Source organism: Saccostrea cucullata, unplaced genomic scaffold (genome assembly GCF_032062105.1).
Source record: "Saccostrea cucullata isolate Sc308-1 unplaced genomic scaffold, CSIRO_AGI_Scuc_v1 ctg1324, whole genome shotgun sequence".
In the NCBI taxonomy this organism is placed as follows: domain Eukaryota; kingdom Metazoa; phylum Mollusca; class Bivalvia; order Ostreida; family Ostreidae; genus Saccostrea; species Saccostrea cuccullata.
The window spans coordinates 125,452-141,832 of record NW_026920528.1 but is presented as its reverse complement, the minus strand read 5'-3'; the positions used below and the strand labels follow the sequence as shown (position 1 = coordinate 141,832).

At 33.2% G+C, this 16,381-nt stretch overlaps 3 protein-coding genes across 3 annotated transcripts; all 3 read left to right on the top strand.

The window, feature by feature from the left end:
* Positions 1-3,961: 3,961 nt before the first annotated feature.
* Positions 3,962-9,081, top strand: LOC134250454 (probable serine/threonine-protein kinase roco5). The gene is made up of 2 exons (XM_062732819.1): positions 3,962-4,348; positions 8,951-9,081. The coding sequence occupies exons 1-2, from the start codon at positions 4,012-4,014 to the stop codon at positions 9,079-9,081; spliced, it is 468 nt and encodes a 155-aa protein (XP_062588803.1). The 5' UTR covers positions 3,962-4,011.
* A 1,867-nt stretch (positions 9,082-10,948) lies between these two features.
* LOC134250443 (uncharacterized) lies at positions 10,949-14,089 on the top strand. The gene is made up of 3 exons (XM_062732812.1): positions 10,949-11,748; positions 13,803-13,973; positions 14,066-14,089. Exons 1-3 carry the CDS (start codon positions 11,167-11,169, stop codon positions 14,087-14,089), a joined length of 777 nt encoding a protein of 258 aa, XP_062588796.1. The 5' UTR covers positions 10,949-11,166.
* LOC134250402 (uncharacterized) lies at positions 13,907-15,298 on the top strand. Its single transcript, XM_062732758.1, has 2 exons — positions 13,907-14,475; positions 15,010-15,298. Exons 1-2 carry the CDS (start codon positions 14,106-14,108, stop codon positions 15,051-15,053), a joined length of 414 nt encoding a protein of 137 aa, XP_062588742.1. The 5' UTR covers positions 13,907-14,105; the 3' UTR covers positions 15,054-15,298.
* The last annotated feature ends 1,083 nt before the right edge of the window (positions 15,299-16,381 follow it).

Sequence of the window (16,381 nt, the reverse complement as noted above, 5' to 3'; positions counted from 1 at the left end):
AGGATATAGAGATAACGAACATTATCATATAGTCTATTTATAGTCCCTATATAATCTATACAAACGCAAACAGTTCATAACACGACATATTCACCGGATTTAGGCCGTATTCACCGGAGGGTCAATGCGCCTGCAACGGCATTGTGACGTCACAATCAAAACATCAACAATTGTAAACAATGGTTGCAACGGCCGGAGCGAGCTAAGTACCTGAGCAGGAAAACAATTTTTCAAACCTTTTCAGGATTATCTTTTAACATTTGGACGTCTTACACATAGCAGAACTCGGAAAGGAAAACACGGAGCTTACAAACAGTAATCTGGAGATTTTTTTTCATTTTCAGCAATGGAAGGTCGCAAATGAAAATGTTGTCATCATGCAGCCTTCAATGTCTTATCTATTCAATTCCCGACTATATAATAAACAATTATGGACTCTTTTGGTGTTGAATGTGGTTTGTTATTCACCAGAAAAATATTCATATTGACCGAGGCGAACCCAAAAAGAGTCCATAATGGTATAGTATTCAATATCCATAAAAACAAAACAAAATAGGAAAATAGCAAACACGGACATCCGAAACATCAGAGGTGGGATCAGGTGCCATGGAGGTGCAAGTGAGCATCCCCTTCTGATCGGTCACCCCCACCGTGAGCTTCTTGTCATGATCGAGAAATAACGGTAAAAACCGTCGTCAATTCAGTGTTTAGATAGAGGATATTCAATGTTTTGTAGTTGAATACGACATTTATTTCACGAGTGGGACAGGATTTTTTTTATATTTTAACGAGTGTGCACATGTTACAACCATGCAAACAAATACTCCCAGGTTCTAGTACGACGATTGGCAAAACGCTTCTATGACAAGGAGGAATTGTAACCGGTTAACAGGAAGTGCTAATGCTAAAAAATGTATATGACTCGCTTCCAATGTTTTTGAATGACTGTGAATGTCTTGAATGTCTGTGATTGCTCCGCTTTCAATTTGTATTAATGAAATTTGAGCTAAATTTATATAATTATCTATTTCACATTACCGTCATAACACAACTGTTTTGAAGAATTATAAATTCACTTTTAAATACTTTATTTTGCACCCATTCTCAATATAAGGGCACAAATGCCTCTCTGATTTTTTGAAAAAATGAAGTTCAAGATAACAATTTTTCTACCAAATACCTTTGAAAGAAGGTATCTGAAGATTTTGCTTCCAGATTTTTTTTCATCAAATTTTAATACATGAAATAATGACAAGACGGTAAAGTAGAGGGTGATTTTATTCAGAAATGTAGCTTGAAATGTACGTTACTCTTTCTTCAATGTCCAAAAAGATATGTCAAAAAAATGTAGTCATTAAAATCACAATTGGAATATCTCATCTTAACACCAGCACATCCTACCAACTCTGTCAACAACATATTTTCTCCGCATACGAACTTGCGTTTGATTTTTCCTTTCAAAAAACAAAGGTTACTTTTTGATCCAGATGTATAAAAACATTTTTTTTTAATATATGCTTTAAATTCTTCTCTCTGTTTTGTTAAGAGCGATCAGTTTGGAATCTTGTCATTTTCTATAGAGACTGACACTTAACATGTACATGTAGTAAAATTCTATTTTGTAGTTACTGTCTTTTTTAACATATATGCATGCCGATTTAGAAAACTACGTAAATGTAACGTACATTTCAAGATAAATTTCTGTTTAATAAAAAGCTTAAAATTCATCTAAAATTCATCGTTTTGTTTCAGTTTATTCCAAAAAAGATTCTCTGTGTAAACACATTGTGTTATATGTCACAATCACCACTTTAAAGACACGATTGCCTCAGAATATGAGTAGGTAACGTACATTTCAAGCTTGTAATGATATGTAAATTAGAAATAAGAAGATATTGAGAAAAAAAGCAATTATTGACATAAAAATCATTTCAATGAAGCGTTTTAACGCAGTAATATAAGAAATCATAATGTAACAAACGAGGTTATTGTCATCAAGTACATGAATGTCACGTAACTTCGGTAACGTTCATTTCACATCTTATTGGGGAGTCCCCTCCGCCTCAGTACATTACCATTCTTTTGTGCTGTTTCCCTAAAAATTGACCCCGGTCGTAGCCTGAGTTACTTCTACCTGTGTGCAAGGGTACAGACAAAAAAAAATAAGAGTCAGACGTATTTTGCTATGATCTAACAAATGCTCGTATTGGGCCATTGAAATATAACATAAATCTATTCCGAATACATCCATCAATAGTCTTGTTAACAATTTCATTTATTATGTTGTAATCGTTTGTCAAAACACAAACATACGTGCTTTTCAGCAGATCTGGAAAAAAATAACCCAAAATGCAATGATTAAAAAAAAACTGAGTATTGTGTCCTTCAGTATTTGAAATGTACGTGACCGTCTTGTGTTCTGGGTTTATTTGTTTTGTTTCTTTTTCTTCCTTTTTTTTTTTTTTTGTTTTGTTTTGTTTTTTTTTTTACCAATTATAAGCCTATGCATACCTTGTTTTAAATTATCAACAACAATTAAATTAATATTGACGAAAAGTCGCATATTAAAAGGAAACAAAATGCAAAAAGGTTGCCAAAGATGAATTTAAGACACTTAAAAATAATTTTTCTAGCATGTGGTAACAGTCTACCACATTTACGAGGATTCGGGGTGCATTTAGATGGATTTATGTGATCAGTTGTCAAATGGATTGTAACGATAATTTTGTTTCGCTCGTGTAAACGCAATTCATTGACTAAATTAAAAAAAATGTCAGTTAGAAATATGCAAAATGTACGTTTCCATACGTAACGTACATTTCAAATATAAAAATCAATTCTCTTCCACAAGCGTACGTTAGACACGCAATATATTGATACTATTTGAACTTGCATATCATAAGAAGTGCATAAAACAGGTTTCGTATTCAGAAATATATACCAGGTATCAAAATTATATTACATATAATTGACCTTAATATATTTTTTCCTCAGCAGAGACGTTTCTTTTCATTAATTTTGGGATTTAGCCCACCTTCAACCTTTGAAAATTTCCTTTGTGTACACATTCGAGTGTGTGAAAGTATGAGAATACATGAAAATTCGTGGGAGATTCACTTAAATTGAATGTCATGGTAACGTACATTTCAGTAACGTACATTTCAAATGATCACTTTTCATGTAAAAAATAATTTTTAATTGTGTCAAGCAAAATGTCTTTGCCAGTTTACAGGATACAAGGGGTTGCTTATTCAGAGTCGTCTCATATTTTCTACTTAATATATATTCTTAATGGAAGAATATAGGTAACGTACATTTCTTTCTTATCTCTACGATTGTTTATGTCTTTCATTCCGTAAACATATTTATAAAAGTTGCTCAAATTGTTCAATTTCATTTTCCATTATCTAAGTAGGAGTAATAAATCCTTTGAAATTTAAAATTAAGCCCATCAATAAATAAAGGAGAACAAAAGTATCAGGTGTATAATCTTTGTGTTTGCTTGTAATGTGGTTGAAATAGAATTAAGCGACAGGGACATTGCATAATAAAAATTATTTATTATCACAAAGAAAATGTATTTATTGTTGTGAAAAGAAATATATATGATACAAGGTTTAATTTATCAGAATTTTTTTTCTTGAGAATCAAAACTGTATATTACACAGAGGGTATTCAGCATAATATTTGCCTCGGCGACAGTAACATACATTTCAAATAGGCTACTATATTTGAATTTGGAACTCCTTAAATACCCTTTCAGATCGATAATTATATGAATTCTTATTCATTCTTATATGACTATTTATAATGTTGATTTAAAAATTACATCAGTGGTATTTCTTCTAAATGAAAATGAGGAGACATTATTTGAGCCCCTATATTAGAAAAAGTGTTTATATATACTTTTAATATCTCATTTGTTTGCTTTTTGTTGGTGCTTTTTTTTGCCATTAATAAATTGTAGCTTCCGGAGATGGTGCCTTAAATAAACGACTGATCAGGATTACAATGTCCGCACTTCAAACGATGGAACAAAGTGATGAAAATAAATCAATGAATAACCCAATACCAAACACTACACTTGGTCGAAATAAAAATGAAACAGATGATCTACAACTGACACAAGCTGAAATGAGAGAAATGCTGGATGCACAAGAAAATGAAACAAGTGTCAGCATGTTTGATTTTGCTGGACAATTTGCTTACTATGCTTGCCATCAGATCTACATAAGATCCGAAGCCTTTTACATTCTGGTGATGGACATGAGTAAAGCTTTCAAAGATGTCGTTAATAGCGAATCAGAAGCACGTCCGGGCTCTATCTTCTCTAAGTGGACATACAAAGGTTTGGTTTTGATTTTAAAAAAATATGCAAAATACTGCATGCTCTACGTATGAGCAATTTTTAAAAACGAGTTAAGTTTTTGACGAAGTACTGAAACAAGAATATCAGTAGTCTCGTTTAAAGTTATCATTTCGTATGTTCTATGCTCGATAGAATGACCTTGTCAGAAAATACAATTTATCGTTAAGTCATATGCTGACTGACTTTTTTCATACCAATTGTTAGTCCATTATTTATACGCTGACTGACTGACGGATTTTCCGTTTTTTAACGATCAGTACAAGGAGCAGACGATGGATGTGAACGGGGGGTAAAGGCGACAAAATTGCGATTTGTATTAATATCATGTAATATATAGAAAAATAAATTATTCTGGGGTTCAATATAAATGACAGAGAGACTTCTTTTATTTTTTTTTAAACTGAAGATAATCCTTGCATATTTAAGTCCGCAATAAAAAGAGTGTGTATAAATACTTCAACATGTTCAAAGAAAAAGACTAAAATCGTTTACTTTTAGTTGCAGTGTAAACTATGTTTGCTTTTTTAAACTCACAAATTGAAATAAAACAGGATAAAATTTGTGAATATGTACCAAACAATTAATCCCTCAAAACTGATTAGGTTCCAAAGTTGTTTATTAATTTATATATTAAAAAAAAATATAGAAATGCCAGCTTTCAATGCATAGTCTATAGAGCTACCAGGTAAGCAAAATCAGCGAAACTTTTTAGCGCAATTTGACGTCATTATAACTGTGACGTTATTGTGTTAAATTGTGACGGCAGTTAAAACGTATGCGCAGATCAAGTAGATCGGGCCTCGTTAATCATTAAAATATATGCAAATAAATAAAAGAAAATTACTACGACGTTTTCTTCTATGCTCTGCTGTTTACGTTTGCTTATCAACACACCTCATAAAATCTCGAATCTGAATTAATGTGAAGCAAAGAAGCGTGCAAGGATGCTCTGGAAGGCATAATGATGAGTTCTTTTGTTTATTATAACTTCTTATAATGTTGTATAACTATATTTTTTTCATGATTTATTTCCTTCAAGATATGTAGTTAATTTTTGTAATTTGTGACATAAAAAAATCTAATTCAAAGGTGCTATAAAAATTGCATCAAATGATGTACAAGCAACTAATTTTATGGGCTCACAGAGAATGCTTACTTCTATTAGAAATCTCAAGCCGTTGAAATCTCTGGAGCCAAGGTCGTATGATTTTTAGCTCTACCGGTCAGAGACCAGAAGAGTTTGCGCGATAGTAAGGTGTCCGTCCGTTTGTCTGTAAACAATTTTCAAGAAGCTACTTCGCCTACAGTTTTACTCTGATTTCAGTATACATGTAACTTTTCACACAAGTACATTACAATTCAATGCATAATTTACTGCATTGGTTTTTTTTATTCCTCGAACAGTGTTGCGATGGTTACTAAAAATATACATTTCTGTGAAATTCCTTCAAAATGTTACTCCTATAGCAATTTTAGTCTGATATCAATATAACTTCGCATACAAGTAGACTACTCTAAGAAACATAATTTAGTGCATCAGTTTTTTTTTTATTTAATTGAACGGTGTTGCCATGGTTATTAGAAAAGATTTTTTTTCAATATTTTTAAGACGTTACTCCTCCTACAGTTATGATTAAGTTTCGATATAATTTGGCACACACGTAGACTACAATAAGATATATGATACTATTTATTGCTGCCTATTTCAAAATTTCAAATCAAAGTGCTACTTTTCTTTTGTTAAACGTACATACCAGTATAGCTGCAGTCTCATGAGAGACTTCTGGTTTTGTAATTTTTTGTAGGGGGTTGTTACTTTTTTCGACCAATGTCTTTTTTGTTTTGTTTTTTAGACAAAGTATGTTATCTTCATCTTATTCATTCCATTTACATGCATCTCATGTCGAAATTCAGGTTAAGGCGAAACTAAATCCTTAGGCCCTGTTAAAACAAATAGGAAAGAAATATTCATTCAAAATATGTAGACTCATAATAAACAACAAATGCATTGCAAAGCGAGCAAATCCAACAAGAAAAATATTTTATTTTACTTTATTCTAAAGATAAAATATTTTATATTCCAGCAAATTCGAGACACACTAATGAAGGATGAACGAATGGATATAACAAACAGTATTTAATATCAAATTCCATAAAACAATACAAAATAGGAGCAAAGCAAATATGGACCTCCGAAACATTAAAGTGTGATCAGGTGCCAAGGAAGAGTAAGCAGCCCCAACCATCGCAAACACAGGCGCGATTCTACATCTGCATTTCACAGAGTTTTGAAATGAAATATACAAAATTGTCTTTAAATTAATCATATGGAGATAACGAACAGTAGTCATGCTCAAAAGTCCATAAAACAAGTCCTAATTCTAGACACATTATTTAACCAATCTGTACATTTTATCCGCCTCCCAAAAAATGATAGTCGTGTCTACAAACGATAAAATCTCTTGATTTGAATTTTGGTCAACCAAATAGACAATATAAATCAAGTTAGATTATCACCTGTAGAGACGACTATAAAGGTTCGAATGGTGGATAAAATATTCAGGTTAGTTAAATAATATATCTAAATTGGGAGTGAAAATAAGCTGTTTGACCAATGCTGTAAAAAGGAGGAATTTTCTCTAACAGTGCGCCAAAAATCTTTCGCCGTAAATCGCACATTTTTGCATTACAGGATATGTAGCATTATGATAAGCGACTAATATATAAAACCTTTGTTACAACGCACTTTGAAAAAATTACGCACTTTGAAAAAATTTTTCAAAGTGCGTTAAAATTTGGGACCAAGCTAATTATAACGCACTTTGATAAAATATTTTTTTTCAAAGTCCGTTAATATCGACCATATTAACGCACTTTGAAAAAAAATGTAAAGATTGATCAATATTTCTTCGAATAATCGGTATGATAAATAATAGATCCTGGTTTGATAACTTTTTAATGATAAAGTCACTGTAGGACCTGAGATATTGACGTTTTAAATATTTAAGGTTTTGATAAAATAAAAGGGAAAAAAGGGTCTTGAACAAAAAGAGTGACGATTATTTAAGTTCATTAATTCGTTTCTTCTTCTTTTTTTTTTACTCTAGTCTTTGATAAGTAGATGTACAGGTGTATAGGGGGCACTAACAGAGGACAGCTTCAAGCAACTTAGCATTTATCATAATAAAAAGGGGCCAATTTGATTTGTTCAAAGCTATGAAAATTCTTTCTCTCTCATAAGTTTTACTGTACTTAAAAATTTGTAGTATTCATCTGTTTCAATTAACTCATTTAATATTGAAAGTTTTAAACGTCATACCAGTTAGGTAAATACATAATTATATGAATGCTTTGAGTATAGCATAGGCATCGAGACTGGGCGATGGGCCAGGAGAAGGGATGGGGGGCTAACCCTTTTTTGGAAATATATATACATCGTATAAGCATTGAAAATGCAGCGTACCCTTTTTAGGTTTATTGCTCCCCTCCCCCGTTTGTTACCGACACCTACGAGTATGTATTGGAAAGATAAAGATTTGGACTTTATACCCGTCTTCTCCTCTTTTCGACGGGAGTAAATCAATTCATTTTTGAGGTTAGGGTTAGGCTTAGTTTTTTGAAAGAAAATAATAAATAAAATCTTTCCATGACTAAAATATGATTTTTTTTTCAAAGTGCGTTAAGTGTATCCATGGTTTTATATATTGATGTAGACTTTAAACGCACTTTGAATTTTTTTTTTTAAAGTGCCTTGACTTGGTCCAAAATTTAACGCACTTTGAATTTTTTTTTCAAAGTGCGTTGATTTTGTCCCAATTTTAACGCACTTTAAAAATTTTTTCAAAGTGCGTAATTTTTTCAAAGTGCGTTGCCACAAACCTTAACGCTACTTTTCTGCAGCTAGTCCCGACACAGTAAAATTTTCTCCATGACACTCACCATACGACTGAAGAAAGAAAGACAAATATTTTTTTTCCACACTTCCATGTAACGGTTATTTGGTGATAGAATTATAAAGACATTATAATATTGGTTAGAAAATATTTAAATATGTCTCAGGCTCTTCTATACAGCCGCTATTCTAAAGGTTTTTTCTTGTAATTCGATAATTCGATCAAGAAAACTGACAAAATTCACGGCAAATTTACTTTCAAAAAGGGTAAGAAAGTTCACTTACCGACCAGAATTTTTTTTTTACTTTTACATGTGTAAATATGTACAACCATATTTGTCTAACTAATTAATGATTTAAAAGTATCGTGCATGTATTCTTTTGTAATTATAATGAATAGTGATTCAGCTTTGAATTTGATCGCGAAAATACCGTGAAATTTAAGTTCTTCTCGTAAACTCCGCAACACAGTAAAATTTCAAAGAGTGGAAAACCCCTTTCCGTATAAAGTTTTAATGAATGTATAAATGATTGATTTCTTTTTCATTAAGGTATTTGTTTTAGTCCGTTGATCTCTTGTTAGTTCTTCTAATAGAAAAGTTGAAGTCTTGTACGTCGTTTTGATATATTGACATTTTAACATTTATTAATGCAAATTACTTACAGCAAATATTGTTTTTTGTACCTAGATTATCTTGACTTCTGGCTTGACTCCATAAAATCGTTTAGTGGTCCGTCTGCTCAAGTTCTTGTGGTGGCTACGCATACAGAAGGCAAGACAAAAGAGTTATTTTACAGAAATTGTGTGACAGATTCCTAATTAGTAGACTGCAGTATTTTTAGCTCACCTGAGCCTAAGGCTCAAGTGAGCTCCTCTGATCACATTTTGTCCGGCATCCGTCTGTCTGTAAACTTTTCACATTTTTTACTTCTTCTTAAGAACCACTGGGCCAATTTCAACCAAACTTACCACAAACCATCTTTGGGTGAAGGGGATTCGAATTTTTTCAAATGAAGGGCCACGCCCTCATTCAAGGGGAGATAATTGAGAATTAGTAAAAATTTGGTGGTATGTTTTAAAAATCTTCTACTCAAGAACCACGGTGCCAGGAAAGATAAAATGTATAGGGAATATCTTCAGGTAGTGTAGAATTAAGTGTCTTCAAATCAAATCCCCCTGAGGTAGGGCGGGGCCACAATGGCTGACCAAAGTTTTATATAGAAATATAAAGGGAAATTCTTTAAAAATATTTTCTCAAGAACATCAGAGCCATAATTGCTCATATTTATATGTAAGCATCCCAAGGTATTGCAGATTCAAGTTTATTCAAATCATGACCCCTGGGGGTACGGCGGGGCCACAATGGCCAACCACATTTTTATAAAGAAAGATAGAGGAAAATTCTTTAAAAATCCTCTTATCAAGAACAGCAAAGTCATAATAGCTCATATTTATATGGAAGCATCCCTAGGGAGTGTAAACTCAATTTTGTTCAAATCATGACTCCGGGGTTAAGGCGGGGCCACAATGGCGGACCAAAATTTTATATAGAAATATATAGGATTTTTTAAAAATAATCTTGTTAAGTACAGCAAAGCCATAATCGCTCATATTAATGGAAGTATTAGGTAATTGTAGATTCAAGTTTGTTCAAATTTTAAACCCCCCGGGTAGGGCAGGGCCAAAATGGCCACCAAAGTTTTATATATAAATATATAGGAAAACTCTTTATAAATCTTTTAAAGAATAGCAAATCCATAATTGCTCATATTTATATGGATGCATCCTTAGGTAATGTAGATTCAAGTTTGTTCAAATCATGACATCCGGGGTAGGGCGAGGCCAAACTTTTGGATATAAACTTTTAAATAGTAAACCGATATCTACTTTTCTAGCCACAATGCTCCGGTGAGCGATGTGGCCCATGGGACTTTTGTGTTTATATATTACACGAAAACAGTATCACTCGATAAAAACCTTCTTTTTACACTATTAATGATTATTAAAGTTGGAGATGGAATTCAATCATTTGAGCATCCTGCTTGATTCTAATCATTAAACCGTTTCAATCACAAGTACGCAAATGAATTCTATACTCTATGACTCTTGTAGTTGTACTGAAAAGAATTTTGGAGAGGTGTTTCTTGACTCATTCACTATAGTTCGACTAATCATTGATCGTCTTGCAAAGCTTAGTCACTTAATAATTCAGTTGTTAAGTAAACGTTTTTTGTCTTTTTTTCCAGGGACTTATTTACTTTGCTTTGTCTTTACATTTTTTTTTACAAATAGAAATTTATGAAATTATAAAATTTTTAAACTAGGAGAGGGAATCTTTTTGGAGAGTCTCTGGACGTTAGTACCACCTGAAGATAAGACCAGGCTTTATGACAGGGACTTTGCATTAGCACTAATCGAGATGAATGAAGATGGGAGACACGCCCTGCGAAGTCTTAAAGAATCAATTGCTGGGGTAGTCTCGAAAAAAATGGATACAAAAATAGAAGTCCCATCAGCATGGGCTCTTCTCAAGTATTTCTTACACCTAACAGAAAAACCAATCTTGTCACTAAGTGACATCACCAAAGTGAATAAGAAACTTCCAGAAGAATATCAATTGAAAAGTCAAGAAGAAATATTTGATTTTCTGTCTTTTTTCCATGGACATGGTATGTTGCTCTTTTTAAGGAGGAAGGACTGAAATCGTATGCAATTCTAAACATCCAATGGTTTTCCAATGCATTCAGTAAGCTTATTGCTGACAAGGATCACATAAACAGGGACTGCAAACGACGATACATTGAAGATTGGAACCGTTTTAATGCCACAGGAAATCTCAGGAAATCACTGGTAGATGCACTGTGGAAAGAAGAATCTTTATATATAGAACACAAGGCAATACTTATGTCATTCATGGAGAAATTACGGATGTTAGTCAGCATTGAAGGAGAATCCTCCTGGTATGTCCCCTGCATGAACCAAAAGCCTTTCACACACGACGTCTTTCAACAGACAATAGAGAAATCGTCCATTCTGTGTTTTCGATTCACTTCCTTTGCCATGTTTGTCTACTACAGGCTAATTGCATATTGCATGAGTTTCCTGAAGTGGAATGTACAGTTTGATAAGGACAAAAGTCAATGTCTGTATCAAACAGCAGCGATTTTCGAAACCGAAAATCACACAGTTATCGTTGGTATAATCGATAAAGACATCCAGCTGCAGGTGCTGCGAATTTATGATCCACAACGCTCGGTTTCCTGCAAAATTGGAAAATCCATTCAAACAGCCTTAACAGAATTGACAGAAACATTGAATGAGAAGAAAACCTTTCAGAAAGGTTACAAATGCCTTAATCTTTTCTGCAGTGAAAAGGATCTAACTTTTATTCCTGAGGAAGAACTTTCTGGAAGTCAATGCAATTGTCCTATAGGCAGTGGAAAACATAAGATAGATGTTCAATGGACTTTGGGATTTTGGAAAGATGTAGGTATATTTATAGGAGCTCAAATGGTGAAATGACCAGAAGTAAGCTCTTCGTCTGTCTTTAAATAGTTTTCTAAACTTACTCGACCTAAAGTTTCGGTATGATTTCAAGACTTGTGTATAATCAAATTAAATTAAGGATACATAACAAAAGATTATGTGCTAAGCGACCCCTGGGTAGGGTGATAAGTAATAAATATCCTAATTTTAGACTAAATTTTACATAAACTCAATCCTTGGAACAACACTGATAACGAAATAGTAGAAAATGTCTTATATATATATATATATATATATATATATATATATATATATATATATATATATATATATATATATATATATATATATATATGTAGGACTCCAAAGTGCGACGGGACTCCAAAGTCCGATGGCCACGCCAAAGTCCGATAGTCTACGCCAAACCCCGATGGTTTGACACGCCAAACCCCGATGGTGCTGAAAACAATTTACGTTTATGACGTCATAATACTAATGCGGAAAACTACAATGCCGCGCCATGCCAAAATTTTAAATAAGCATTAATTATTATCGTTATGCAAAAACTAACCCTTATCTCTCGGATAGGTATTTACCTAACCCTAATACCTCTAAAAGTGTGTAGGCCTAACAACTATATACATACCTAGTTATCTTGGGAGGGTGCGATACTAACCCTAATAACTCGACTAGTGTGCGAGGACTAACCTTAAATCAATAAAACTAAAAGGACTAGCCCTAATCAGTTGAGCGGTGTGCGAGAACTAATCCTAATATCTCTGAAACATGTAAGCAATATACGCAAAATAAATAAAAGCATGTGCAACGATAAATTCGGAAATTATGGCATTTGAATGCAGGAAAACGGCGGCAAAGATTGACGTCGAACTATTGTGACGTCATAAACGTCGATTGTTTCTCCACATCATCGGACTTTGGCGTGTCAGACCATCGCACTTTAGCGTAGCGTGTCTCATAGGAAACGAGCCACCGGACTTTGGCGTGACCATCGGACTTTGGAGTCCGTACCGACAACGAACCATCGGGGTTTGGCGCAGACCATCGGGGTTTGGCGAAACCATCGGACTTTGGCGTCACCATCGGACCTTGGAGTCTTACATCTATATCTTAATTTTAGGTAGAGCTACAGTACCGATCGCACACAACCTTACACTGTACACTTCGTTTGTCTTTATTTCGTATTAAAGTATTGTAGTATTGTATTATACTTAATTTTCTAGTTTGTGCACTATTCACAAAATGTGAAACTTTAAAGAAATTAAACGACTAAAGCCGTGTTATGTATTTTTACTGAAAAATATATGGTGACCCTTTCACGTGAAATAAATTATTCGGATTCCTAACAGTTAAAGAGTACAGTATTAGCGAGTCATAATAGTATATATCTGCCATGATAGAATACCAACGTTATTATACAGAAAAAAAACAAAATAAGATTAAATAAATACCCACGGGAAAACAGGTTGAAGATAGCTAATTGAAGGTGAGTATCTCTTTTTTATGTCAATTTAGCATGGGCAGTTTTATTCAAAAACACCGGAAATCTTTTGGTTGCATTTTAATCGATACAAGATATGCTGTTTAGCCTTTATTTTATGCATTTGTTTGAAAATTAGAGTCATGTGAACAGAATTTTCTTTTTTTTTGGGGGGGGGGGTAAAATAAAAGTCAAATGTGTACATCTTTTCATGAGCTTATAATACATTGAATTTCTCAATATAGATCGGGGTACAGTCATATTCAGATATGAATTACATAGTCAAGTTATCACATTTCTTATAGTTTTTACGTTTATGAACATGTTAATGAACAAACTGAAATAATGGAGTGTTCAATTGCGCCTTGGAAACTCTTGTCTTACTTTTTGGGAATTTAATTCCTCATCAGACATTAAAATATCATAAATATTGTAGCCACTTCCTTTCTTAATCATACTATTTGATAGACATGGTAAATTTTACCTCTTTACCTTCTATATTTTCTTTTATATCGTTAATGTTTTTTATGTTAATAATTGTCACTACTTTTTACAGTGTGGAAGAAATCTTGAGGGTCGTGATAGATTTGCAAAACTGGGAATGGCGATAATCGATGTTTTAACACAGGCCCTCAGAGACGTTTTAGAAAGAGAGATTCCCTCTACACATATTAATGGAAAAGTGACATCATCACAATTACCAAAAGGTCTTAAAGGTCCAAATCCTGTACAAAAGAAAATTTTGAACGATGCGAAAACGTACGGATATCAGAAGTTTGACATTACACTTTTGTACTTGTTGATAAGAAATTATTGCAGTACAATCCCTCAGCCCACAAATAACTGGGGTTTAAAGGCCATGCCTGGAGTAGGGGAGACAACTGTTGGTGATGACGTGGAGAGGATCCGACTGATTCGAAACCAAGTGTACAGTCACGTGAGTTCAGCCTCTGCCTCACAGACAGAATTTGATGATAACTGGTCAATCATTTATGATATCTCTAAACGACTTGAAGTCTGTACAGGAAAAAGTTACTTGAGTAAACTGGATGAAATAAAGAAACTTTCCTTGGAAAAGGATAGACAAGAGGCAATTATAAAGGAAGTTAAAGTCGTATGTGAGCGTGACCCAGAAATACTCGAGAGAATGCAATCAATTGAAACTGGTATACAGTCTATACAGAGAGATTTGCAAGAAATAAAATTAGATAAGCCTCGCGGGAGAAAAGGTATTCATATATTTTCATATACCTGGGATTTTTTTGCTAACAGTTAAACACTAATAATTTAATTTTACTTATAACACGTCATTTGATTGGATAAAATTTTTTATTTATTTTGTATAACATAACTGGCCTACGTCACAATGAGTTACGTCAAAAAACGAGTTAGTCCGCTTGACGTTAATTTTTTAAAATTTAATCAATGTGAAGCCTTGTTCTGGGGGAAAATTGTCTCACTGTCTGCACTGAAATTAAATTACAAGGAATGTAGCTTATTTCAACTTAAATTATATGAAATAAAAAAAACTTGGGACAGTTTACGCTTTTTTTATAAACCTCTTAATATAAGTTGAAATAAGCTTCATTCTTTAAATGTAAATGTACCGAAATAAGAATATCTTAACCAGACCGACGCACTGATAAGGGAGTTATTTTTCCAAGTAAAAATTATTATCATTACTCACATTTTTTTTCTTACCAGATTTCCATTTAGAGCAATATACAATGGAATTATCGTTATTTCCTTATCTTATTTTTCAGAAGAAGAAGAGGCCTGGTGGCCTAGATGGTGTGGAATCTTGTAAATATAAATATTTGCTTTCAAATGACCGAAGAAGGATATTACAGATATGACACTGTATTGAGAAAAACTTATTTTATAGAATGTTACCAAATATTCATTTTAGAGCAAACATATATTTTTTTTTTCTTTTAGATTTCTAAAGTTTGTACATGTAAATATAATGTTTTCATCTTACTTTTATTCAGAAATATTAACTAAACTGTCATGTAATATGCATACATGTTGAATACCGTTAGCTGTATATGCTGAAATTGCCAGACATGACCTCCTGTGATTCAGAGTCAATGTTCTAAGTGTCTGCTGAATGAAATGATTCTGAGTCATTATCAGTAAAAAAAATTACTTAATTGTACTGAAAACAAGTAAATGAAATACTTAATCTAATTAAATTTAAGTAAAAACGTTTGTCACCATAGCAATCATGGAAAGTAACTTATTGTCCCCCGCTTTTCCGATCTGACCAATAACTTTGACCATTCGACCTTGGAGATTTACATACTTATGAAAAAAACTTTAACCCTGACCATAACTTTTGAACGGTAAGGGGTAGGGCTTTCGTACTTCACTTACATAATCCTTATGAGAAGACTTTTTGGAAACCAACAACTTTGACCCTTTGACCTTGAACTTGGAGTTTGAAGTACTTTTTTAAAAATCTAAACCTTGGTCACAACTTTTGAACGGTAGATACAGGGGCTTTCATATTTCACATATGTATTCTTTGTGGCAATTCTTTTCATTGGATACCAACAACTGTGACTTGTTGACCTTGACCTTGGAGATTCACGTACTTATAAAAATACTTTAACCTTGACCATAACATTTGAATGGAAAGGTCTAGGGCTTTCGTACATTTCTCAAGAAACCAATATCTCAGACCCTTTCACCTTAGAGTTTGACCTACCTTTCAAAAATTTATCCTCGACTATAACTTTTGAACAGGTGGTGCTAGGGATTTTGTATTTCACAATCGTATTTCTTGTGAGAAAAACCCTACTTTGAGAAATTATGTATTTAATTTGCATTTAAGAAAACTTGCATCTTCGTTATGTTGCCATTCGGGGTCATCAGTGTATCACAAACACATCTTGTTCCCTATATTGAGAGGAGATAGGGCTTTCATATATGACATGTGCATTATCTGTGACAGGATACATGTAATTCCGAGCATGCTATGATTTTTGCCCCTTGACCTTGACATTCATGATTGACCTTATTTTTTTTAAGTCTACTTCAATGATACTTTCTAAATAAATGACATATGAGGGTGTTCATATTAGACGTAATATGTCATAAAAAATAACATATCACCCACAAAGTCACCGAAAG

Excerpts from the sequence above, each read along its gene's own strand:
- LOC134250443 (XM_062732812.1), top strand. The coding sequence starts at position 11,167 with ATGTCATTCATGGAGAAATTACGGATGTTAGTCAGCATTGAAGGAGAA. Across the intron at positions 11,749-13,802 it reads CTTTGGGATTTTGGAAAGAT|TGTGGAAGAAATCTTGAGGG; the intron begins GTAGGTATATTT and ends TACTTTTTACAG. Across the intron at positions 13,974-14,065 it reads GTCTTAAAGGTCCAAATCCT|TACAATCCCTCAGCCCACAA; the intron begins GTACAAAAGAAA and ends AAATTATTGCAG.
- LOC134250402 (XM_062732758.1), top strand. The coding sequence starts at position 14,106 with ATGCCTGGAGTAGGGGAGACAACTGTTGGTGATGACGTGGAGAGGATC. Across the intron at positions 14,476-15,009 it reads TAAGCCTCGCGGGAGAAAAG|AAGAAGAAGAGGCCTGGTGG; the intron begins GTATTCATATAT and ends CTTATTTTTCAG.
- LOC134250454 (XM_062732819.1), top strand. The coding sequence starts at position 4,012 with ATGTCCGCACTTCAAACGATGGAACAAAGTGATGAAAATAAATCAATG. Across the intron at positions 4,349-8,950 it reads CTCTAAGTGGACATACAAAG|ATTATCTTGACTTCTGGCTT; the intron begins GTTTGGTTTTGA and ends TTTTGTACCTAG.